Genomic DNA, 27,036 nt, shown 5'->3' with positions numbered 1-27,036 from the left:
AGTGCACACTCCCAGCTGCAATATGAGAGTTTCCACATCCAAATCGGAGAAAGGGTTTAGGAATCAAAGCTCTGTAATGCATAGCCTCCTCTTTTTCAAGGGACCAAAAGTAATTGGACAATGGACTCTAAGGGCTGCAATTAACTCTGAAGGCGTCTCCCTCGTTAACCTGTAATCAATGAAGTAGTTAAAAGGTCTGGGGTTGATTCCAGGTGTGTGGTTTTGCATTTGGAAGCTGTTGCTGTGACCAGACAACATGCGGTCAAAGGAACTCTCAATTGAGGTGAAGCAGAACATCCTGAGACTGAAAAAAAAGAAAGAATCCATCAGAGAGACAGCAGACATGCTTGGAGTAGCAAAATCAACAGTCAGGTACATTCTGAGAAAAAAGGAATTGACTGGTGAGCTTGGGAACTCAAAAAGGCCTGGGCGTCCACGGATGACAACAGTGGTGGATGATGGCCGCATACTTTCTTTGGTGAAGAAGAACCCGTTCACAACATCAACTGAAGTCCAGAACACTCTCAGTGAAGTAGGTGTATCTGTCTCTAAGTCAACAGTAAAGAGAAGACTCCATGAAAGTAAATACAAAGGGTTCACATCTAGATGCAAACCATTCATCAATTCCAAAAATAGACAGGCCAGAGTTAAATTTGCCGAAAAACACCTCAAGAAGCCAGCTCAGTTCTGGAAAAGTATTCTATGGACAGATGAGACAAAGATCAACCTGTACCAGAATGATGGGAAGAAAAAAGTTTGGAGAAGAAAGGGAACGGCACATGATCCAAGGCACACCACATCCTCTGTAAAACATGGTGGAGGCAACGTGATGGCATGGGCATGCATGGCTTTCAATGGCACTGGGTCACTTGTGTTTATTGATGACATAACAGCAGACAAGAGTAGCCGGATGAATTCTGAAGTGTACCGGGATATACTTTCAGCCCAGATTCAGCCAAATGCTGCAAAGTTGATCGGACGGCGCTTCATAGTACAGATGGACAATGACCCCAAGCATACAGCCAAAGCTACCCAGGAGTTCATGAGTGCAAAAAAGTGGAACATTCTGCAATGGCCAAGTCAATCACCAGATCTTAACCCAATTGAGCATGCATTTCACTTGCTCAAATCCAGACTTAAGACGGAAAGACCCACAAACTAGCAAGACCTGAAGGCTGCGGCTGTAAAGGCCTGGCAAAGCATTAAGAAGGAGGAAACCCAGCGTTTGGTGATGTCCATGGGTTCCAGACTTAAGGCAGTGATTGCCTCCAAAGGATTTGCAACAAAATATTGAAAATAAAAATCTTTTGTTTGGGTTATGTTTATTTGTCCAACTACTTTTGACCTCCTAAAATGTGGAGTGTTTGTAAAGAAATGTGTACAATTCCTACATTTTCTATCAGATATTTTTGTTCAACCCTTCAAATTAAACGTTACAATCTGCACTTGAATTTTGTTGTAGAGGTTTCATTTCAAATCCAATGTGGTGGCATGCAGAGCCCAACTCGCGAAAATTGTGTCACTGTCCAAATATTTCTGGCCCTAACTGTATGTATATATCCGCAGTTACAATTATAATAATTTATATTATTATTTATATTACTATTATTATTTAATTATTATTATTACTATTGTTATTATTTTAAACAGTTTACAAAGGTGTCGTAAAATGTAGCAGTAGTGTCGTAAAGTGTTAACGCATGCGCAAAATATCTGCCCGATACGTCCCTGGGCCAATCGCAACACGCATGCGCACATTTTCTCACGCATGCTCGGTACGGATCGGGCAGAGTGTACGGATCAGGGACCACAGGGTTGTGGCGTTGTCCAATCAACGATTTCCCAGGCTTTCCCACTGGGACCTACCTTTTCCGGTTTGTTAATGTCGTGTTTTTGTTAATGTTGTTGTGTTTTTGTAATTTGTAATTGGGCTTAGTTAATGTTGTGATTTTGTTAATGTCGTTGGGTTTTTGTAATTTGTAATTGTGTTTAGTTAATGTCATTGTGTTTTTGTTAATGACATTGTGTTTTTGTCATTTGTAATTGTGCTTAGTAAGTATCATTGTGGTTGGCACTTCACGGCCACCGTAGTGTACAGACTGGTACACACCGTATATGAAGGGAGAATTGAACCCAAATGCCGTTAGAAACCAATAAGGATGAATGCTTATCACTGGGACTGTGTGTATGAAATAAAACACACGCAAACAAACAGAAAGCACAGCATAAAACCACTATGCATTTTGCTTTGCAGTGGCAAAACGAAACTCAAAAGGATGCGGAAAACTCAACGCGTAAAAATAAAGCACAACCGTAGAATGGAAAACAACGTGGAATACTCAACATGTGAAAAGGCTAAACTAAACCGTATAGACACGGGAGGAAAATAACAAAGGCAACTGAAAGAACGCGGAAGAAACTCAACGCGTAAAACGAAACCAAGGACGCCAGGGGAAGTGACCGGCAACAGGCGAACGCCGCAACAAAACAAAACCCTTCCCAAAATAAAAGAGTAACTGACAGGAAGAGATAAGACTGGAGGAAAACTTGAGATGGGCCAGAAGTGGCGCAGGAGGTAGATACTCGAATAAGTAAAAGTAAAAGGTAGAGAGAGAGAACAAGAGAAAGAGAGTAAGGTGGAGAGAAACATTCACACGGGAATGCACTAGGACTGACTCGGTGCCTCTTATGGAGGTAGAAGGTGTGGCATCCAAGCCAGCCCTGACACAGCCAGCAAGGCATCATTAGGGGAGCTAGTGTGTTTGGCACACCTTTACTGCCTCCGTCTGCTGCCCTCAAAACTGAATCTATGGAATAGGGGGGAAAAACCCATTTAGAACTCAGAATAAATAGAGGAACAGTACAGATAGAACAATCCTAAATTGCATTTTTGAATAATAAAGTACTACATATAAGCATATACCACTTAGAGCATTCAATTGTTATATAGTACACTATGCCTGACCCCAGATTATTCTGGTCCATAAGCAACAACTTGATAAGCTCATCCAATATTACATTGCACCTTGCTTATTACTCAATATCAGTGGCCCAGACTATGTAATTTGGTGGCTGTCCTCTAGTCTCATGCCCAGTTCCATTTACTAACCTGACTTAGTTCTGAAGACCTTCTGAAAACCACTGATGTGCCAGAACATCCTCGAGCACAGGACGTTTTTCAGGGTCCTTTTGCAGACACCATGTTAGCAGATGGCGGCAGTCTGTGTGTGTAGCAACGGGATTAGTTGAGAAAGAAAATCAGTTACCATCTGAAACCTCTGATCTGACTGTTCTAATGGCTTATTCAAAGTTTTTAAATGACAGAACTGTACAGAAACCTTCATCACTAACAAAAACTAAAAAGACTGAACAAGTCTTTTTTAATAATTTTAAGACGGTTACAAAATGTTGTATTGCCAATTCTCCATTCTTCATTAGTACATTTTATCAATCTGTGGTTGTGTATTACATTACCAGATGAAATAATTACATAAATGATCATTTTACAATTTAGAATTTCTAGTTATCTTGAAGATGCTTCTGCCTTTTCACCTCTGGATGGGTTTCCCTTGAAGCAGAGGTCTGCCTCAACAATGTCCTCCTCATTCTCAAAGGGCACATCTCCACAGATAATGCTGTAGAGGAGCACACCCAGACTCCAGATGGTGGCTTGACGGCCCTCATACATCCTGTCAATCAGCCATTCAGGTGGGCGGTATACCTTGGTGCCTGAGACAACGAGAGAATCATCAGTAACAAAATAACAAGTTTATAATAGTCTCTAATTTGATCCCATTTTTTAACTTGAGGTGCACATTTAATTCCTATGGTGAATAACCTTCAAAGCGCCTGTAGGGTCCGGTCTTAAGCAGATCGCCACAACCAAAGTCGATCAACTTGACGTCAAGGGTGTCTGTGTTGACCAGAAGGTTTTCTTCCTTGACGTCTCTATGCAGAACTCCACGGTCACGGCAGTGAAGGACAGCCTGAACCACCTGACGCATGATCAATCGTGCCAGTGGCTCAGGTAGTTGGTATTGGTGCAAGTCCAAGAAATCAAACAGGTCCATGCAGGGGATGGGTCGCTCCAGAATCAAGATGAAGCAGTCGCAATCAAACCATTCTAGCAGCTCCACAATATGCTGACAACGAGGTGGCTTGCACACCATCTCCATTAAAGCCACCTCTAGGGGGAGACTGCAAGTTTCGCCGGGCTAAAATTAGGGAACACATGGTTAGTATGGGTTTGAAGTTTTATAGTGGAATTATGGTTAGCAGGTTAACATGAAAGGGATCTGGATTGGTACCAATCATTAAATGAAACCTGAATCTAAAAAGTGAACTGTTTTCCATTCGTGTTGGGAGGAGTCACTGAATGGAATATTAACAGCTTTGCGTTTATAGTCCCTTTGCAGTTTTACCCATCTAAAAAGTTCCAGACATTGTTGCAATATTACATAAGTAAAGATATTGAACTTACAACAGTGATGAACCGTTCTGTGTGATGCTTCGGCACAAATTTAATGGCGATCTGGTCACATAAAAAACACAGCAAGTGAAGTTGTTTACACAAAACAGTCAGTACATTTAACATATATCTAAGGGCTTGCAGATGGTAGCCACAGCTTCTCATGTAACTCATAAATCTGGAGTCTGATAAATACTCATCCACAGATTGTCAAGCTTATCACATTGTATAATCAGGATCTTTGTGTTCAAAAAGTGGAAAAAGGTCAAGGCACATTAGATTTGACCACTTGATTGCCATGTGAATAACAAAGGCTCTCTAGGGAAAACTCATAGCTCCTTTCAAAGTTCTAATCACAATCTAAAACAGAAATTAAGTCCCACAATCATTCTTGTATTGTGTGCTTATGCTCACCTGTTTTCCATCAGCCTTGCGGACTCCTGCATACACTGAGCCGTATCCTCCTGTGCCCAGGAGATCCCCCACAGTGTAGCGTGAGTTGAAGCTCACTACATGAAACAAAAAAAAGTTACATCATTGTATAACATAAGATTCAGTCAAAAAAAAATTCAGCAGGTGTAAAATGCTGGTAGTGTTGAGGGTGTTACTCTAGACAGACCTTTGCACTCCTCCTCTCTCTTCTCTCTCTTCTTCTTCTTTGCCCGTGTCTCCATGGGGTGGGGTGTCAAGTCTTGAGGAGCATCCCCTTTCCTCTTCCTACTCCGCCTCAGAGGTTCCTCTTCTCGCCCTCGCTTTGCAGACAACTTGCAGCTTCTGCTCACCTTGCGCTCAGCTAAAATGAAGAGAACACAATGTTTATGTAACCTTTAAGTAACGTTAGGATTATTTTAACATTAGCGAATGGTTGACACATCTGAATTATACAAGTAAAAAAAAAACATTCCACATTTCAAACAGAATATAATCAAATACAAATAAATTTAATTGAAATAGAAATGCTAGTTGAAATCTTAATCACTGCTGTTTCCCCATGTTTTTCTGCAATTATAATTTTAAATGTGAGCATCCTCTCTTTCTCATCCTCAATCATTTCTAAATCATTTCTTTGAAGAAAATGTAACTCGTGTGCTTGAAGAAAATGTATATGTACTATATGCACTGTAAATACAATTTCATCTTTCTTTTAGTTATTTTAGTTGTAATTTTAGAGACCATTTTGTGTTAATGCATCATTTATATTGGGGGTCTTTTATTTTGACATTTGGGGGGTTTGTGTTTTGTGGAGTGGCGAGATTACAGCTCGCATTGTGTTCGGTGGATTGCTCCTACTTGCGAGGTGGATTAAAAAAAGTTAATAGTCCCATCCGTTGGCTCTAGTGTGGAATTTTGTTGAATAAGGCCTTTGTTCGGAAGCTAGAGTTTATTTTAAACTCCCACGCCTTTCATTACTAACACACCCGATAATTATATCTGAGAATTATATATATGAGCAAATATAGTGTGTGTATCGTTATTTGTAGTAGTAATTCCGGTCTGTCCGGACCCAATCACATTCCTGATTAACTGGATACGGACCCAAATGGCAAAAAAATTTTAACGGGAGACTAAATTTTAATTTTATTTTCAGACGAGTGTTACGTTCACCACACATTTGAGTGTTACGTTCGACCCCCCCCCCCCCCCCCCCCCCCCCCCGCTCAACAACTTTCGTTCGCCACCCGCGGACCCGGACCTAAGGTCTGAGCTATCTGCCAAAAATGGACCGCGGAAAGATTTAATTGATTACCCCTGGTATAGGCCATACACGGGCAAACTACGGCCCCTTAGGCTTTTTAATCCGACCCGCCAAACCTGTCTAAATGATAGTAAGAACGTCATTTTCCCCTTTTCACCCTTTCATCTGCAATACCATCGTTTCCCCAATAGATGGCGCATTAATCCAGACACATTGACCTCCGTTGGAGTGTAACTTTCCTGCTGCCGTTTTGCCCTTCGGTAAAAATGAGAGGAGCAAAGAAAAGAAAAGAAAAGTGGACACGGAGTGCCGAGTGTCTAAAAAAGAAAACAAAATATTTTTTCACGGAGGTCCGGCACAATCAACTGACTGCAATAAAACATTCAAGTCTAGTCTTGCTTGTAAGCTCACAATGTCCTTGCCCACAGAAGTGGGTACAAAGCACAAACTCCTTATATTACACAGACTGCTGCTGCATGCCACTGTTTAAAACTGGCCAGGTGATACCCAATATTTAAATAAGCCATGTTATATAGATTACAAAGATTAATAGATATATGCTTTGGCAGCAGTCCAGATGAGGTATCAGAAGCCAGCAAAGCAGCATGACAATGTTTTGTATAGATTGTTTGGGGGTGTACTAAAATAGTGAAAAATGACATCTGTAATCCATATTATCAATATTACCCGTATTATCAGTATTATACTATGCTGGTAATACAATGATTCGAAGCATTATCACCTTAGACTAAACACACCCGCCTAGCAGATAACGAGTGTCACAGTACACCCACACTGTATGTGGGTCGTCAAGGTGCCCACTCTAAAGTGCTCTACTCTACACCAAACATATCACAGCAAAGTAATGAATGGAAAATGAAATACATTCAAATTCATTTGTCTTCCTCTGGTCCATCTGGTTCGTTCATTTGTCTTCCCCTGTTTCTAATAAATACTGTCCACATGTTTCATAATACAAATATGCAGTCATGGTCACTTGGCAGTCATGGCTGAGTTGTTGTTATTCACATTCCCTTATAATACAGCTGACTGTCGAATGTTTAGGAGCAAGGAAATTTCATGACTGGATTTGTCGCACAGGTGGCATATTGTCACAGTTCCACGCTGGAAAGCACTGAGCTCCTGAGAGTGACCCATTCACAAATGTTTGTAAAAACAGTACGCGTGCCTAGTAAAAATATCTTATCAATGTCTATATGAAAGAAGAGGATCTGCCTCAGAACCTCGCCTTGAACATGGGGTTGAGCAAGGTGTCTCTGCCTCTCCATGTCAGGGCCTAAATGCAAAACACCAACCCAGGGCACAGAGGATGCATGAGCGTGTACTGTTACGATCATCAGGTCTATAAGAAGGGCTACAGTGCCATGTGAATTCATTACAATGTTGAAGACTATGTGATGTCTCATTTTCTGATAAAACTGATGTTTTACTGGTCAGGTCATGTGCAGAAAGCTGATGGTTCTGCACCTCTGCCAGACCTTACAATCAAATAAATGTTTTTTTTCTACTTTATCATGCATGGTTGTTTGGTTTGTTGAATATGCATGTAATCTTCAGTGTTACACAGTACCAGTGTGGAGTGGACCTGTGGGCTGGTGGATGTCCCATATAGATGGTCCTTCTACAGGCATGCTAACATGGCTGACATTTGAGGGTCCGGCCGTACTTCCGCCGTGGATCACTGGCTCTTGGGGGTTGTAGGACACACCTGAAAATCCCACAGCAGGTAAAGTGAACCCCAGCACGCCTCACAGTGAGGCTCAAATGCCTTGTAAGTGTTTCCCAATGAACAAGTAATTATAAGAAGGGCTATGGTGCCATGTGATGTCATTAGAATGTGGGGAGAATGCTTAAGAATTTGTGATGTTAGAAATCTGTTTCTTTTTAAAAATGTTTATTTTTATTTGCTTTATTCATGGCCACATGGACAATGTTAACACATGGTGGGATTTATGAAAATTGAGTCAAAGAAATCAAAGAAATAACCCATGCTCCATTAATTATATTATCCTGTACACATGAAATAAAGAGCTTGACAGTCATCAATAGAATAAATATACATGTTATTTTTCTGAACCTTAGAAACCTACTACATAAATGTGTATATTTAATTTTTTATTATTATGAATAAGCCTATGGAAATCCATACTCATAAGAACTAAATATACTGTCTTACATAGAAGTATAAAATTATGTACAGTATATGAAAATGTATTTTTCTCACCATGAGTGGTACAACCTGGTGTGTCTATGAAGTTGTTTTGTTCCTGCCCAGGCCTTGGCTGGTCAATTCTGCAGGGGTAAAAACTCATTCTCAAGGTGAAAAATAGAAAGGATAGAAAGATAGAAAGATCTACAAAAAATAGAAAGTAAATCAGATCTTATTTGTAAGATTTGTAAGATTTGTAAGGGTTGTAAGTCACAGAGCAAAATCTCATACAACCAATTCTGAGCTTTTCAGCATCAAAATTGAAATCAAAACATTCCACCTTCCCAACCAAACATTCTAAACCAAACATTCCAAAGTTGAGTAGCACATGTAATATCACAACTTCCAATTTTTTAACCAAAACACCAAATCAGCCAGGCTGCTACAATAACCTGATGCAGCCTGGCTTGTATACACCTTTCATACACCTTTTCCCTGGTCAAAGTCAGGCACTTTCAATGTCTATTTTCTTTCAATTTCTATTTTCAATATTTTCCAGTACCTTACAGCTTAGGTGTAATTACAAATCAGTGATTCTTGAGACAAGGGACAAAACGGGGTTACAAATATACACTGCTCAAAAAAATAAAGGGAACCCTTAAACAACACAATATAATTCCAAGTCAACCACACTTCTGTGAAACCAACCTGTTCAGTTAGGAAGCAACACTGATTGTGAATCAATTTAACCTGCTGTTGTGCAAATGGAATAGACAACAGGTAGAAATGAGAGGCAATTAGCAAGACCCCCCCATAAAGGAGTGGTTCTGCAGGTGGGGACCACAGACCACTTCTCAGTACCTATGCTTTCTGGCTGATGTTTTGGTCACTTTTGAATGTTGGTGGTCCTTTCACACTCGTGGTAGCATGAGACGGACTCTACAACCCACACGAGTGGCTCAGGTAGTGCAGCTCATCCAGGATGCCACATCAATGCGAGCTGTGGCAAGAAGGTTTGCTATGTCTGTCAGCGCAGTGTCCAGAGGCTGGAGGCGCTACCAGGAGACAGGCCAGTACACCAGGAGGCGTGGAGGAGGCCGTAGGAGGGCAACAACCCAGCAGCAGGACCGCTACCTCCGCCTTTGTGCAAGAAGGAACAGGAGGAGCACTGCCAGAGCCCTGCAAAATGATCTCCAGCAGGCCACAAATGTGCATGTGTCTGCACAAGCGGTTAGAAACCGACTCCATGAGGATGGTATGAGGGACCGACGTCCACAGATGGGGGGTTGTGCTCACAGCCCAACACCGTGCAGCACGCTTGGCATTTGCCAGAGAACACCAGGATTGGCAAATTCGCCACTGGCACCTTGTGCTCTTCACAGATGAAAACAGGTTCACACTGAGCACGTGACAGACATAACAGAGTCTGGAGACGCCGTGGAGAGCGATCTGCTGCCTGCAACATCCTTCAGCATGACCGGTTTGGCAGTGGGTCAGTAATGGTGTGGGGTGGCATTTCATTGGAGGGCCACACAGCCCTCCATGTGCTCACCAGAGGTAGCCTGACTGCCATTAGGTACCGAGATGAGATCCTCAGACCCCTTGTGAGACCATATGCTGGTGCGGTTGGCCCTGGGTTCCTCCTAATGCAGGACAATGTTAGACCTCATGTGGCTGGAGTGTGTCAGCAGTTCCTGCAATGTGAAGGCATTGAAGCTATGGACTGGCCCGCCCGTTCCCCAGACCTGATTGAGCACATCTGGGACATCATGTCTCACTCCATCCACCAACGTCACGTTGCACCACAGACTGTCCAGGAGTTGGCGGATGCTTTAGTCCAGGTCTGGGAGGTGATCCCTCAGGAGACCATCCGCCACTTCATCAGGAGCATGCCCAGGCGTTGTAGGGAGGTCATACAGGCATGTGGAGGCCACACACAATACTGAGCCTCATTTTGACTTGTTTTAAGGACATTACATCAAAGTTGGATCAGCCTGTAGTGTGTTTTTCCACTTTAATTTTGTGTGTGGCTCCAAATCCCGGCCTCCATTGGTTAATAAATGTGATTTCCATTGATGATTTTTGTGTGATTTTGTTGTCAGCACATTCAACTTTGTACAGAACAAAGTATTCAATGAGAATATTTCATTCATTCAGATCTAGGATGTGTTATTTGAGTGTTCCCTTTATTTTTTTGAGCAGTGTATAATAAGTATGAACTCCTAATAATTATATTATTTCTTTAAGTGATAGAATATTTAAAAGGTAATCACAGTAAATAGTATATGTCTTTTATATCCAGCAGTTTCAAAAACTGAGGAAATAAGGGATGAGGATACAGAGAGAAGGGAAAGTGAGATTGAACAAAGAGAGAACATGGCTAGTGAGGAGAGACAGGGAGAGCTAATACAACCCAGTGAGCCAGCAGCCAGTCAGCATAACCATCAGCCAGAAGCCAGCCAATCAGAGCTATTGAAAAAATTAAAGAGACTAGAAAGAATCATGAGGAAAACAAAGGCAGCACTACAAAAAATAAGGAAGGAAAATGCCACTCTCAAGAGACACTGAAAGTTAGGGACACAAAACTTAAGAAAACGTTTTCAAAAGATCAAATGAAAGCATTAGGCAGACTAACCACAAAAGGGATGAAATGGAGCAATGAGACAATTAAGAAGGCGTTGAAAATTGGCTTTACTGCTGGTGGGACAGGTTACAAGACCCTGCAGGAACTGCAATTTCCCCTGCCAGGAATAAGAACCCTACAGAGAAGGATGCAATGCGTTAGATTTGAGCCTGGTGTGCTGACAGAGGTGTTTGATTTCCTTAAACTGAAGGTAGATGGGTTGACAGAGATTGAACGGGAATGTCTGTTGACCTTGGATGAAATGGCAATCACACCAAGTGTGGAGTTGCATATGCTTACCGGCAAACTCTACGGTGATGTGACTTTGCCAGGTCACACAGGAGTAGCAACACATGCTTGTGTCTTTATGCTGGCTGGAAGCACAAACATGGTGGAAGCAAGTAGTGGCATATCAAGTAGTGGCATATCATTTCACTGGCAATACTACCAACAGAGCACAGTACAGGCCAATAATTATTGAATTAATACAAAGGGCAGCATCCATAGGGCTACATGTGTTCAACGTCACCACTGACATGGGCAGCCCTAAGCAGGCCATGTGGAGATCCTTTGGGGTCAACCTCAATAAAACATCTGGGCCACATCCATCAACACCAGACAGACAACTTTATTTCATGCCTGATGTCCAGAGCCGGCCCTGACCAATGTGGTGCCCTAGGCGAGATTTTGGTTGGTGCCCCCTGCATCATCAATCATTGTGTTGATTGTGTCACTATTAAAGAAACAAATAAAAAGCAAATGACTTAAATATTACCATATAACAAGCAATAAATATAAAGGTGTTGCACAAAAAATATTTTAAAACTATTTTACATAACGTAGTGCAGAGAACAACTTTTAAATATTAATAATAAATTTAAAATAAAAATAAAAAAACTACCACCAGTGCAAATCAGGGCAATTTGCCTACTGCAACATTATTATTTCAAAAGTGCATTCGCAATGAACAGAGGGTTAGTATGTATTTATTTTAAGCTAAGCTAATCATAGCACCTCCTAGGATTGGGCAGTATGATGACTCTTTTCACTAAGATCATACAGAGGGGAAAAAGCCACAATGACGATTGAGTGTTGTGAGTCAAGCAAGCTGGTTTCAAAGAAAAACACAACAGCTACAGATTGGCAACATTTTGGATTTGTTTCAAATAAAAAGGAGACCATTGGAGCACGCCCCCACGATTTTAATTCGATAATATGATTGGTTGATAAAACTGCCAATCTATAATAAAAGCTCTCAATGTAAAAGGGCCTTTCTCTCTTTTACCTAGAAACAACGGTGTGAAATATTCTGATTGGTAGATTTTTTATTTCACTGCTGAGGTTTTTTTCCAGCACAAGTACGAAAAGTGGATTTGAAAGCCGATTTATAGGAAAAATACAAATTATTGATGAAGTGTTATTAACATATATTACATATAATAGATAAAGCATCCTTTTTAAGATCAATTAACCTTCAGAGAAGGCGTTGAAGTCCCTGACGATTCGCCAATGGTATAGTGTTAATTCACCACATATTACCATTATATTACCTGTTTTTCTGCCTTTTTGAGGTCTTTACAGGGAGATGTCACTCATTCTGTGGTGTATAGGGAAACAGTAACGAGGTGCGCAGAGCGCGCGGGGGAGGGCGGGTTGGCGTGCGGGTGATAGGTGTCGTGTGTTGTTATTATAAGAATTATTAATTTGACTAATATTATTAAACAATGAAATTATGATTATGTGGACTTTGCTTGTTTTCACATTTATTAATTGTTCATTTGTTAAAAATAAAAATAAAAACCACATGCACGTGAGCGTCTCCCTGGACAGCCGGCGCCCCTAGCATTTGCCTATGTCGCCTAATGGAAGGGCCGGCCCTGCTGATGTCCCACATCTGGTAAAGAGCTTGAAAAGTGCCCTTGTCCGTGGACATGTGTTCAAAATTCCTGAGGACATTGTAAACAAAGAGAACCTCCTCTCTAATGAGGTTTCAGTGGTCCCTATTAAAGACCTAGTGGCCTTTCAGGAAGGGATGGCATTAAAAATAGCTCCACATCCGTCAGCTGCAGCCATCGAGCCAAGTCACTTTGACAAGATGAAGGTTGGTCCTGCTCTAAATGTATTCAGTAAGGCAACAAGTGCTGGGCTGAAACACATGGTGCAGCAAGAAAAACGCCCTCTGTCCTACACAACTACAGCGTGGCTCCTGGAGCAAGTTGATCATTGGTTCAATCTAATGTCATCTCGTCATCCAATTAGGGCCTTGAGCAGACTGAAGATGGAGGAGTAGCAAAAGGCCATCACCTTCCTCCAGGACATTGTCCATCTGTTCCGTGGGATGAAGATTGGTCAGAAGGGACACTGGAAGCCTGTTCAGACTGGGGTGATAATGGCAACAACATCAATTTTAGCCATACGAGAAGAGATGCTGACTAGAGGACACAGGTTTGTGTTAACATCAAGATTCACACAAGACTGCCTTGAAAATACCTTCAGCTGTGTGAGGTCTAAAAATCCTGTCCCAACTCCAGTGGAATTCCATCGTGCACTGAGGATCATATCTGTGGGACAGTTCCTCACAGCCATCAGGTTTGGGAGCTACCTGGAAGACAACAGTAGCTTTTTGGCAGACTTCTTGGACACAGTGGAGCAAAATGTCATACCATCAGTCAGAGTGGAACAGCTAATGGCGGTCAACAGAGCTGCACCTGACCTCACAAAGAGCGGGAAATGCATTCTCTTCCATCTTGCTGGCTACATCGTCCACAAGGTCATTAGGTTTGCCAGCATCTGTGAAAAATGCAAAATTGCAGCACAGCACAGTGATGACAGTCCTGCTGGAGAAAACAGCATCTTATTGAACTTAAAAGAGCAAGGCAGGTGCTCTTTGTCATCCTTCCCAAGACGCATATGATTTCATTCACCAAATTGAGGAACTATTTAGGACCAAGACTGGTTCCTGCCTCATGGAACTCCCTGATGCAGTGAGGGGTCTTGGAGAAACAAGCTCAGGCACTTTATAATAATAATAATAATAATAATAATCTTTATTTATATAGCACCTTTCATACATACATGCAACTCAAAGTGCTTTACAGTATAAATAAAATAAACATAAAAAGAAGACAAAAAGAAAATGTTAAAGAAATTAAAGTAAAATAACATAAAATGTAAAAAAGTAAAGTAAACAATATAATAAAAAAGTAAAGTAAATAAAACTAATTAAGATAAGTAAATATAAGAAGATAAAAATAAAATATTAAAATTAAAGATAAAAAGAAATAATTAAATAAAGTGACAAATTATAAAATAATAGACTAGAATTTCTTAACTAAAAGCAGATCTAAACAGGAAAGTTTTGAGACTGTTCTTGAAACTATTCAGGGATGAAATGCATCTGAGCTCTTCAGGAAGAGAATTCCAGAGCTTTGGGCCATAGTGGCTAAAAGCACCCTCGCCAATCTTTAATCGGCATCTAGGAATCACCAGTAGATTTACTGTTTGAAGACCTCAGAGACCTGACTGGAACATATCTAACCATCATTTCACTGAGGTAAAGAGGGGCAAGACCATGAAGACATTTAAAAACCATGACTAGAACCTTAAAATCTATCCTAAAGCTGACAGGTAACCAGTGCAGTGAGTGGAGTGCAGGTGTAATATGATCTCTCTTTCTCCTGCGGGTCAGAACCCTTGCAGCCGCGTTCTGAACTCGCTGTAGGTGCGAAATAGAGCTCTTTGGAAGAGCAGATAGAACAGCGTTACAATAATCTAGCCTTGATGTGATAAATGCATGGACAAGTTTTTCACTGTCAGCAGGAGTGAGCATATCCCGGATCTTAGCAATGTTTCGAAGGTGAAAATAAGCTGTCTTGCATGTAGTCATGATGTGTGATTTGAAGCTGAGCTCATTATCAAAGGTGACGCCCAGGTTCTTAACACATTGTCTGGCATTCAGATTCATTTTATTTAAATAAGTCCGGACATCATTCCTTTGTGAATCACTGCCAAGAACAAGAACCTCTGTCTTCTGTTTATTTAATTGCAGAAAATTGTCAGACATCGATGTCTGTATATCATCTATGCAGTCAAACAGTGAGCAAATTGATTTTAGGGCCTTAGGTTCTAGAGAAATGTAAAGTTGAGTGTCATCTGCATATTGATGATAACTAATACCATGTTTATTAATGATATATGGTAGCGGAAGCATATATATGTTGAATAGTAACGGCCCAAGAATTGATCCTTGGGGGACGCCACAAGTTATTTTTTGACGTGTGGAGGAAGAGGTACCTAATGCTACATAGTAATCACGCCCAGTTAGGTACGATCTAAACCAGTCTAAGACTAAGCCACTAAGGCCTACCCAACTCTGTAGTCGATCAAGAAGAATTTCATGATCAACCGTGTCAAAAGCGGCGCTTAAATCCAGCAGAAAAAGGACTGAGAGTTTGCCTGCATCCTTATTCAATCTCAAGTCATTTACTACCTTAACTAGGGCTGTTTCAGTGCTGTGGAGAGCTCTGAAACCAGATTGAAAAGTGACATGGTTTCAAGCATTTCTTCAAAATCTTCAAGAAAGTCTGCATGTAGTCTGGGAGGATGATAGATAACAATCAAAAGAACTGAATAAGTACTGTTGAGTTGTACTGCCAGATATTCAAACGTAGGATGTTCCCCTAATGAGATCTGCTTACAGCGGAATGCTTTATGGTAAAAACATGCAACACCACCACCTCTCTTATTTACTCTAGAGACATTAAAATAGTTAAAGTCAGGAGGCGAAGCTTCATTTAGCACTATTGCTCCATTGCTATCAAGCCAAGTCTCTGTTAGAAAAAGAAAGTCCAGACAATAATCTTCAATTAATTTAGCTATTATAAAAGTCTTGTTTGTGAGTGAGAGGTCGTTTAGTAAGGAGACTTTGAAGACTTGATGTGTTTGATCGGCATCACTTACATCACTTGTGGATTTCACTGGGATCAAATTTTGTTTGTTACAATGTTTTGTGCCCTTGTGTTTTCTTCTGATTACATTTTTATTTCGATTCTGAGAGCCATGCCACCGGCTATTTAAAATAACTGGAATGTAGCACTTACTAGGAGCATGGGTTCTAGTGTGTCAGACCTGAGTCACTGAGTGTGCAGGAGAAGTAAGTGAGTTCCTACAAGACTGCAGACTGTAGTGTTGCGACAATGCAGAGAAACGTCTCTTTCTTTGCCAGTTACAGGGACGGTTTTATCAGCAGCTTGTGTGGCAAGAATCGAGTCCAGATATTCCTCATCCTCCCTTATAGAATGTAAGGTATGGATTCTTTCCTGAAGTTCCGCCACCCTCTGAGACAGTTTGATACACTCAGAGCAAATAGATGATGTGGAAGCATGAGCCATAATCGAGGCAATATCAAGAGAACTGGGCACACAAGGCTCAAATATCCAAGTTAAAAATCAAGTGCAAAATTAACACCCAAGAAGTTCTGGCAGGTATTTCACAGCTGGGAAAGTATCAGTTACTGATAGAACGGTGCACTAAAACCACTAACTCACAAGGTTGAGGCACAAAAACAGTTCACTCGCAGTGTCGGACTGTCGGAGTATCAAAAATGCTAAATTATCCTTTACAGATAAATGTAAAAAAGCTTACCAAGTGAAGTAATGAGTAATGGATCCTTTTAACTTGTAAAAATAACTTAACTTGTAGTTATAACTCCAATAAATGAAAAAACAGTAAAGGACAGGCAGAGCTGGCAGAAAAGCGTCTGTACAGGAGGAAAGCAGGAAGTAGGAGGAAAGCAGGAAGCTCACTTTACAGTAAGCTTCCAGCTTGCTGTGGAGTACAAGACAAAATCATGAAAAGATTCATACGGCTAAGGTTGAGAATTGAGGCGGCAACAATACCAAATGACAGAAAGAAGAAACAGTTAAAAGATGGTCATTTTGGAAGCAAGAGCCAATCCAGAAAGTTGAAAAACAACTCCAAGAGCCAAGCTTCAAAATCCGGCAACCCCTAAACAGCTCCAAATGTGCCATCAAGCCCATTAGTCACTCCAACAGAAACATTTGGACTAATCATTGCTCCTACAAGTGCTCCAGCCCCCCCAGCCAACATCACTACTCCTACACTCCTACAGCCAACATACGGCAGTGTAATAAACATTGATTTCTTATTGCTATTTGAAACTTACCTTGTTGTGTTTTCAATCTCATCATGGTCAGCACCCAATTATCCCACAGCAGGCAACTAATATACACCAACAAGATAAATTAAATACAACATAAATAATACAATAATAGAATACAAGTCTAGTATGGTTACATATGATTACATATATCATACTGTACTATAACATTTTAGTATGTTGTATTCCTCTTTAGTCTTGTAAGATTCATTGATCAAAAGTGCCACCCTAGTTTCAACTTACCTTGTGTTTTCAATCTCTCTTGATGACCTTCCCTCTCCCTTTGCCATCAATCCAAAGTCTGCTGAGCATAATACAGATAATAGTCAACAGAATAACAAAATCTACACACTTGATCTATAAATTACACTGTTGTGTACTATTTAGAAGTCTTAAATATGCATTCTAATCAATATCAGCAGTGATGTATCACAAGAATGGCTCTCCTACTTATTGTGCGTTAGCTTACCGTTAGCTGGTACTCCAAAATGGATATCCTCATTTCAGCTCCTCGACCCAACACACTCTACAATCACACTCAAATGTTATATTTAACCAATACTTAGCTGCCCCGCAAAAACATCGCGTTTAGGTGAAATGGCATTAAGAGTGGAATTTACAATTAATAGGCTGTCAGTGGTTAATGTGAAATCTCGCTAACCGTATTCACGTTGCCTTAGCATACATTTAGTTCCCTAAATCTGCTTATTAAGAGGTGGATAATTCACTAAAATATTTTAATGCACATGTTAATTTGATTCTGATGTCCTTATAATACACAATCTGATTTTTTAGGCGTACTAACCTGCAAAAGTGTTAAAAAACGGTAAATGACTGGCAGCAGCGGCTGCCAAACAAAAACTTTAATTTTAAAGTAAAAAACCCTGATTTAAATTAAGTGGAAAAACAATAAATTTACAGAAAAATTCATTAAACATTCTGCAGATTTTTCCTGGATTATTATGATTTAGCACTTTTAGATTTAGCAAAGTGACAGCAGTAATATTTTTGCAGAGAAATATCGTTATTTTACAACTTTTCCCTGATTTATTACAATTAAGCACTTTCAATAAAGTGACAGTACTAAAAGTTTTGCAGAGAAATACCTTTATTTTACAACTTTTCCCTAAATTATTACAATTAAGCACTTTCAATAAAGTGACAGCACTAATAGTTTTGCAGAGAAATACCTTTATTTTACAACTTTTCCCTGAATTAGTACAATTAAGCACTTTCAATAAAGTGACAGCACAAAAAGTTCTGCTGAGAAGTACCGTAATTTTACAGATTTTTCCTGTCCATATTCATCGTGACTTCCAGGACAAACTCAAATGTGGAATGCAAACTGCAAAGTTATTTTATACAAATGAAAAAGTATATTATACCAATGTTGAGCACCTCAATGTCCTCTATCATCACTTTTAATCATTTAAATCCCCAGGACTGTACTCAGTGTCTTTCTCCATCACCAATATCAGTAGCCTGAACACAACTACAAACACATAACACTGATGTGACATGAAAGATACACTCCCTCTCATTTACATGTAGGGCATTTAGCAGACACTCTTATCCAGAGCGCCTTACGAAGTGCTTTGCCATCTGTTCACAGAATTAATTCTAAATAGTACATAGATAGGTCAGAATTCAAGATACCCTCGAACCAGAATACTACTAAACTACAGAAATCAATGCAAATACCTAGAAGTACACAAAAACATAGGCTGAATATTGCTAAACTACAGAAATTAAAATGGATACCTACAAGAAATGCAAACTCACATAGGTACTATATCATACAACGGAAACAACTATGACAAGTGCTAGAGATTTAGTCTGTTCTACAGATGAGTCTTCAGTCATTTGAAGACTGCTAAGGACTCTGCAGTCTGGACAGTCAATGGAAGCTCATTCCACTATCTCGGAGCCAGGACAGGTCTTGAAGTTTGTTTTCCGTGAGACTTTAAGCATGGCGTTTTAAGCCAAGCCGTACTTGAGGTTCAAAGTACTCAAGGTTTGGATGGGGCTTTGACCATGGCCATCATGTAGGGAGGGGTTGGTCCATTTTTGGCTTTGCAAGCAAGCATCGAGGTTTTAGATCTGATGTATGCAGCTACTGGAAGGCAGTAAAGAGAATGCAGCACTGGAGTGATATGTGAACTTGGGGAGATTGAAGACCAGTCATGCTGCTGCATTCTGGATCAGTTTGTAGAGGTCTGATGACCCATAGAGAAAGATCCGTAAGTAAGCAGTTGCAGTAGTCCAGCTTTGAGATGATGAGAGACTGTAAAAGCACCTGGGTAGCTCCCTGTGAAAGAAAGGGTTGTATTCTCCGTATGTTGCAGAGAAGAAATCTGCAGGATCTGGTCATTGGCCTCTCAGAAGTGAAAAGCTGAAGTCTGCCTGTTAAAAAGTTGCAGACAAAATCCAAAATTAGCTGCTGTTAATTTTGTGCCAATAACATTACAAATATTATAGTACAAATATATAGCAAAGCCATTTCAAAAAGGGATCACACTTCTGTGTTATGTTGAATCATGACAATGATAGCACTTAATCTTGGAAAACACATAAACAGTGAAGAGGGATTCAGGAGGTGGCAGATCCTGAAGATCCAGTGTAGTGGTGCAGCAGGGAGAGTCACTCACCTCAACATAATGGCCAGATTGATTTGTAGGCTACTGTGAGCTAGGCTGTGATGCTCCTGCTCTGGGCTGTGTTGCGCTCCTTCTCTGGGCTGTGTTGCGCTCCTGCTCTGGGCTGTGTGGTGCTCCTGCACTGGGCTGTGTTGCGCTCCTGCTCTGGGCTGTGTTGCGCTCCTGCTCTGGGCTGTGTTGCGCTCCTGCTCTGGGCTGTGTTGCGCTCTAGCTCTGTACAGTAAACAAAATGTAGGCCAAACTTGGTGCATATAATTTTTTTGCTTTACATATTTAACATATGAGAAAAGCATATTTATTCCCTAAGGGTTAAAATGTAATGGACAAAATCTTCACAATGATCACAATAATGGTGTTTTAATTTTTTACACAAACCATACCTGGTCTCCTTCACCCTTTCTTTCTTCAGTGCATAATGGCCGGATTGATTTGTACTGTGAGCTAGGCTGTGATGCTCCTGCTCTGAGTTGTGTTATGCTCCTGCTCTGGGCTGTGTTGCGCTCCTGCTCTGGGCTGTGTTGCGCTCCTGCTCTGGGCTGTGTTGCGATCTTTATCAAATGAAACATTCACGTGAAATGTGTTTTTAAACTGGGCTAACTAGCTAGTTAACTAGCTAACGTTGGCTTACATAAAGTAAGGACGTTTTCTTACCTGATGTCACCAATAATGCTTCACTTAAATTTTCTTCCTCTGTGCCCCGTTTCCATCTTATTTTGTTGAATCATCCAACGATAATCCGCTCAAAATAATAATTTGGCAGGTAGATGTAAAATAATCCAGGTAGCTAGCTAGCCACCACAGCTCGTAGGCTGACCATCAGCACACTCACTGAAATGTTCAAACATGACCTGAGAGGCGCGAACAGTTGTCATTGGCCAGTTTCCTGAATGACAGTCAGATTAACCAATTATGGTTAAAAGCAATACGTTGAGCTCAAATCACGTTTATGCCCCTAGCCTAGAGATAACATTTATATTTAAGTGGTTGTTCAACTTGTGTTTTTATTCCAGTGTGTAACTATAGGCACACACATTTTTAAGTTTAAAAGCCTGTTCCATTACAATGTACGTCTACCAGTATATCAGTTCATCTGTCTCTCAGTGTGTTACAGGTTATTTCCTTGGTTATGTTCAAGTATAGACCCAGTGTTTAGAAATGTTTCTTTTAAAAGTCCAGCGCCCAAACAAACTGCCATTTTCTATTGCCATTGACTGCACAAGAACTAAAATGAGAACAGACATCAATAGAGATGGAACAATCAACAGAAATCTCCTACAGCCATTACTACAGTTACATACTTTAGATATGCCAATGTAAAAATCTAATGTCTGAACTGACATTAGGAAGTCACTCTTCATTCTGTAGGCATCATAAAAATGAGCATTTTCAACTGCAGAAATTATTTTCAATTACCATCACGTTCTGTGGCAAATTAATATGTCCGAACCTATATATTTTGTTCATTTTTCTCCTGAACATCAATGGATCCTCTGAATTACGAGGACGCCTAACAATCAAAATACGAGTATTGATACATGTAAGCCACATTCATTTCTGACATTGAAAATCATGTTTAAACCAGCAGTGCCAAAAGACATAAGATTTTGATTAAAATGACAGAGAAAAAAACTTTTTAGTTCTTACAGACATAAACCTTTATATAATCAACCGAATGTTTAATTGCAGATAATTGCTGTAATTATACATGAATCTGTATATAATTTAAGAAAGCAGAAAAATACCGTATAAATAATACTGTATTATTTCCGTAAAAAAACGAGAAAAGCATGTAACTTGTAATTATTGTCATAATACTTAAAATAAAAGACATTTTGTCAAATTACAAATGTCTGTAATTTTACAAAGTTTTGCATACAATTGGAAAAAATGTTAAAATACATTAAATATTTACAGTTATTTTCCATAAAATTAGGATTTTTTTTACAGTGTACTCAAGCTCAATAATTTCTAATTGTTTTAAACCTCGCAAAAACATGGACGGATTGTCCTGAGAGACAGACTGCATTAAATATCCTGCCAGCAGCAGAAACTAGAAAGGGCTCTTTAAATTGAGAGCGATGTACGGTGAGTTAATGAAGCTACTGTACCCCTGCTGTGCGTAAATGCGCACATTGCTCCTCCAAACTTTCCATATGCTTTTTTTCATAACACAGTAGAGAAACTGCCAACCTCTGAGCAGTAGCCGTTCGTCCTTCTGTTGACTGCTTGCTAGCATGGTCTGCATGCATCGTAGCAAAGTGACGGCTGATTTCGTACTCTTTGAAAACTGCAACCGTTTCTTGGCATATCACACATACAGCCGTTGATCAAAGCTCAGTGAGAAAAATATTTTGTTGTCCACTCAACACACTTTTTAAGCACTCGGCACTCAGTTCCCACTTTCTTTTCTTTAGTCCACTCATTTTTACCTTTAAAAAGCCTAACGGGCCTTATGGTACGTGTACGTTCCGTCCAAAGCATTTTTGTTTTTTAAATCAAGTATTTGGAGAGCGCGAGCTGACTGGATTTTATTGTTTTTTTTTCCTTCACTTTGCCGTGTGTTATATTTGCAAAACGACACATTATATTTCCAGAATTATTTTCTGTATGAAAAATAAAATAATAAAATAAAGCCTTAATAGAGAATTTAAAAACGAACTGATAGTGAAAATGATTCCCAAAAGTTTTTACATAAACCGGATGTAAAAAAGGGACATCTTATTTTTAATAGTTGCATACTTTTTGTTGCAAAGCTAAAATATCAACGAAAATCCAGTAGGCCCTACTCCAAAATCGCGACTAAGGCTTTTAAATACTTTTTAAGGGCCTTCATTTTTCCAATATTGATTTATCAACTTATAGTACTTTTTAAGACCCGGCGGACACCCTGTACAACCACAAAATAAAAACTACAATGGTGATGACACTTACATCAATTTTAGACACTTTTACTTTCTGTGATTTAAAGATTTGATTTTAAAGATTTGACCAACTTTATTTGGTTTAGAAGTGGTTTGTATGTCAAATTATTTTACGTTAATTCTATTTTAGTTTATTATAAATCTTGGTTGCCTAATTGTCACACTGATATAACAAAGTTGGGGATTCACCTCACCTTAGTGATGCTAGTGAAATGCCAAATTATCCCCTTAAAAATTATAACCCTTGCAAATATAAATATATCTAGCTTTGGGATTATTAATAAGGCTAAATCGAGGTTAATGGTTATTGTAACTCTGTTAGTCCTAGACGACGTCTTGATGCTGATTCTAAATCAATATAACTATATAAAACACAAATATGGAATGGCGCTTTTAATTAATAGCGGTCCTTAAACTGTGGTGGTATAACGTTATATGCCATATCATATGATATAGGTAAATGACGGACGTAGTATGTTCGAGGTTATGAAAACTGCCCAGTCGCCTACTGAAAGAACGCACTGCTTTAAGATTTGAGCAGAACGTAATGCATTGAAATCTAATGCCTACTGCACGGCATTTCGGACGGAGCCACGGATCCTCCAACGTTAGAGCCTTAATATGAGGTTATCCGAATTGAGCATTTGGAACAGGTGAAGTGCACAGGTTTCTCCATGTAATCTGTCTGCGCAGTCCAAATACGATGTTAACGCAGTCTAGAACCGATATAGACCATAAAATCTACAGTATTAATGCTGGAAGCATGTTTGGACTAACATATGTTTGAACTTTACTGACCTTTTATTTGAAACTTGGAGGGACTTCTGAGATTTTGCCTCTGTGATTTGTTGAAGCTCTTTGGGTATGTCCCCTTTATCAGAAACAGGTATCGTGTCCCACTTCTCCTCAATTGCACGTTTAACTGAGTATCGCAGAAATGACTGCGATGAGTGCAAGCGTCATTACCATTTCATGGTTATTTACTTGTATTTAATAAAATTGATTCAAAATGCAAAATAGCCCAACTGAACGAACGTCGAAGTGCTATTTTCAAGGTCAGTCAACTAAAACCATTTAGGATGGAATGATAAAAGAGAGCACAGTTATTTACTGGCAAGGATAAAACAAACTGATTAGCAGACATTTGGAACCTCCACGTATTAGAAACAAAGCAGTAGTGATATTTCTCAGGTCTTTCCGAGGATATTCACAAAAATATTTAATAATTGTTGACAAAAAAGTAAATTGGCAAAATAAATGGACAGTCCTCATTGTGAATTCAAGAGAAAAAAATGCTGACAACGAAAAATTATAGGTGTACGTTGTACACTGACATGAAAATACCTAAGTAGGACATTCGATGGGTAGCACAGATTTTTATAACACCGGAGTGGATCTGATACACGTCCAGGGCCAGAGTGGGTGTGATAAATGTCCCAGCCCAAACTACTGAGATTAACATGGGCCAGCTCAATGTGATTTGCACTTGAAGACTCGGCCAATTAGTAGCTTTAGTTATTATCTAACTGTCACTATGACAACACGGCCAATTAGTAGTTTTAGTTATTATCTAACTGCGTCCCTACGACAACACGGCATATGAAGTCACAATGCAGGAGACCTATAAAAGTCGCCACAGACAGTGTTTAATTTAACCACAGATGGTTTGATCGTCACCGAGGTTGAAGTAGCTAGTAGAGCGGTTCAGCGATATCTTGTGCGAGTAAAGGAGTGAAGATTCCAAGTGATCATGTTTAAACAAATGATGAGGGTAAGTTCATGTTCCTTTGAGCTTTTTCCATAATCTCACTTTAGTCCGAGTAAGTTCGAGAGAGCCGCTTCTCAGTCTATTTATTGAAAATGACATTCCTCGTCGAGACAGTTCTCTAAAGTTGCTTTGTAGCAACAGTGATTGTAGAATATTGCACAAAAATAGAACTAAATTGCTTTCGACCACAAATGGCGACTCAGATTAACATTAATTATCCGGTTACATCCCAGTTACTTCATTTTACGGCCTCTTATCACATTTAAGATGTGTAACCAATTAATATTGGTTATTAACCATCTGAGGTCATTAAGATAGATCAATATTCTCTCCTTGAGAGTCCAGCGGTGTTGAGAAAAAAAATAAAATTATGAAATGTTCGTATTCCCCCTATCCTGTCTGCGCGTATGTCCGCAGCCTGTATTTTCACAGAAAAGGGTAGCATTCTACAACGTGTTTAATGCATAATGTAGCCTACTTTATAATTATTTCACTCGCCACTGGCGACAGCCGATACGACAGCATTATTTTTTTATGGGTAAGGATTTTTTGTAATTGGAAAAATATCCATCATTTTCTTTTGAGTTTGTATTTTAAAAGTTAAACGATAGACTCCAGCTCCCGCTCACGTGTTCGTCTCTGCCCATCAACAAATGCAGAAATCCGATCACCAGCATGACTCGCAAAACGGAGCTAAAACTAAGCGTTGAAAATGGCCAAGCGAAAAATATCGCATTTTTTCCCCACACAGTCTACATCTCTGTCGGACACAAAGAGGACACACTTCTTTATAACTGTACATAATTAAGTTAATTTTAATGGGATCAAGTCACTCGTATGCATACTAGGAAACTTCAGTAAAGTTTGTTTCACGTTCGAGTATTCGGAATTTTCTTCAATAACTAAGACAGTATTGGCAAAAGTGCTATAATAAAATTCTTGTTTCTGGCAACCAAGACAAACATCTACAACTTTGTTTACGTCAGGAATAGACGTATTTTAAATGTGCAACTTTCACCACTGCAACGTCTAAGGCACCGTCTACAAATGACCTTAACACAGACGCAAGTGGCGGTCGTGAAGGCCCCAGAGCACTACACACTGTTTTTTGTAATAATTTCAATAGCTTATAAACGGTCCTTCATAAGACCACCAAACAAGTTGTATTACATAAAGTGCATGGTGTACGGCAACCGACAACGTTTTTTAAAGTGGGTCGCGACTTAATGACAATGAGAGAAAGTGGGTCCCGGGCTGAGACCAGTTGAGAACCCCTGCGATAGTCATCATGAAACTCATATTTTCTTCATTTTCTCTACTACAGTCTAAGAAAGCTGGGCCAGCAGAGGAGCTTCCTGAGTTCTGTGATGTGTCGGCCCCCAGCGTGAAAAACAAGCAGGCAAAGAAAGACCATAGCAGATGGTTTTCAGGTGAGATTTAGCGTGATTACATGTTACCAAAACATGATGCATTATGAGGTTATTTATTCATAACTATAATTTTCCACAATTTATGTTTTTAGTGACAATTGCTTATGTGCATCATTAGTCTCTGCCTCATAGATGCTTAAAGTAAATGTTTCTTTCACCACAGCTATTTGCTGTACTAGAGTGGAGGAGGCAGTGATTGAGGATCTCAACACTCCTCCATGTGGGAAAAGTGGTGGAGTCAAATCCACCTCTGGGATTAATCCAGCTGTTCTAACTGAAGAGCTGAGGAATACACTGCCAAGCAATGTGAGTACGAATCTCTGTATCTCTGTCTTCCTATCTGCCTGTGTGTCTGAGTTACCATAGCAACATGAGCCTTTGGCCATGTCTGGTCAGACCTTCACAACAGTAGATGTTCTTTACATTAGCATTTTACTTCTTAAAGAAATAATCAGCTTAAGGTTAAAAGTAATTAAAAATCATTAAGCTTTTGGATACTGATGAACTTTTTACACTTTCCTTTAACCTAACTAGATGAAAATGGAGGATTTGATTGAAGTGCTGGAAAAAATCTCAGCATGGGTCAAAGTGGCAGTGAAGGAGGTGGTTGCTCAGGACCTCATCCCTATAGTGAGGAACCTGATGCTGGAAAGGATTGCGGCTCTGGACCAAGTAAAGGCACAAATGAGCTGCAGGGGGACTCAGTCAGTGCTGTCTGACCTTTCTGAGGAGGCACTCCAGTCGGGCATCGTGAGGAGATTTGTGAAGACTGCTTCAGAAACTTTTCTCCAAGAACGCCTTGGGTTGACATCCTGGACCAAGCCTGACACTGATCACTACGGTTCTAGAAGCGCATCTGTGACAGAGGCTGACGTGGAAGTGAAGCTGTCACTACAGAGATGCTGCTCAGAGCTGTCAGCTCTGATTGCCCTCACTCTGTTCGGTGATGTCGCTGGCATCACCATCTCTCGGACAGAACAGGACCATACAGGCTCCGCTCTGCAGAGTGCAGCACAGACAGTGGACGTGGGGCTGGAGAAGAAATCTTGGTGGTTCAGGTTTCCAAGATTTCTGAAGCGGAGATTCAAGGTATCTGTTTTTAAAATGTATTTATTCCCAGTCACA

General features: G+C 40.0%; 1 protein-coding gene and 1 long non-coding RNA gene across 2 annotated transcripts; both read right to left on the bottom strand.

The window, feature by feature from the left end:
* Positions 1 to 3,523: 3,523 nt before the first annotated feature.
* On the bottom strand, positions 3,524 to 9,363 carry LOC143496531 (serine/threonine-protein kinase pim-2-like). The gene is made up of 7 exons (XM_076992701.1): positions 8,410 to 9,363; positions 7,756 to 7,893; positions 5,088 to 5,261; positions 4,883 to 4,977; positions 4,481 to 4,531; positions 3,839 to 4,214; positions 3,524 to 3,729 (listed from the first exon to the last, which is right to left on the bottom strand). Exons 1-7 carry the CDS (start codon positions 8,495 to 8,497, stop codon positions 3,524 to 3,526), a joined length of 1,128 nt encoding a protein of 375 aa, XP_076848816.1. The 5' UTR covers positions 8,498 to 9,363.
* Positions 9,364 to 19,806: 10,443 nt separating this feature from the next.
* LOC143496559 (uncharacterized) lies at positions 19,807 to 21,520 on the bottom strand. Its single transcript, XR_013125644.1, has 3 exons — positions 20,444 to 21,520; positions 20,173 to 20,340; positions 19,807 to 20,005 (listed from the first exon to the last, which is right to left on the bottom strand). It is a non-coding gene; the product is annotated as an uncharacterized LOC143496559 (long non-coding RNA).
* Between the last annotated feature and the right edge of the window lie 5,516 nt (positions 21,521 to 27,036).

Source organism: Brachyhypopomus gauderio, unplaced genomic scaffold, assembly GCF_052324685.1.
Source record: "Brachyhypopomus gauderio isolate BG-103 unplaced genomic scaffold, BGAUD_0.2 sc96, whole genome shotgun sequence".
NCBI classification, from domain to species: domain Eukaryota; kingdom Metazoa; phylum Chordata; class Actinopteri; order Gymnotiformes; family Hypopomidae; genus Brachyhypopomus; species Brachyhypopomus gauderio.
The sequence above is the reverse complement of the archived record's forward strand: the minus strand, read 5'-3'. Positions and strand labels throughout refer to the sequence as shown.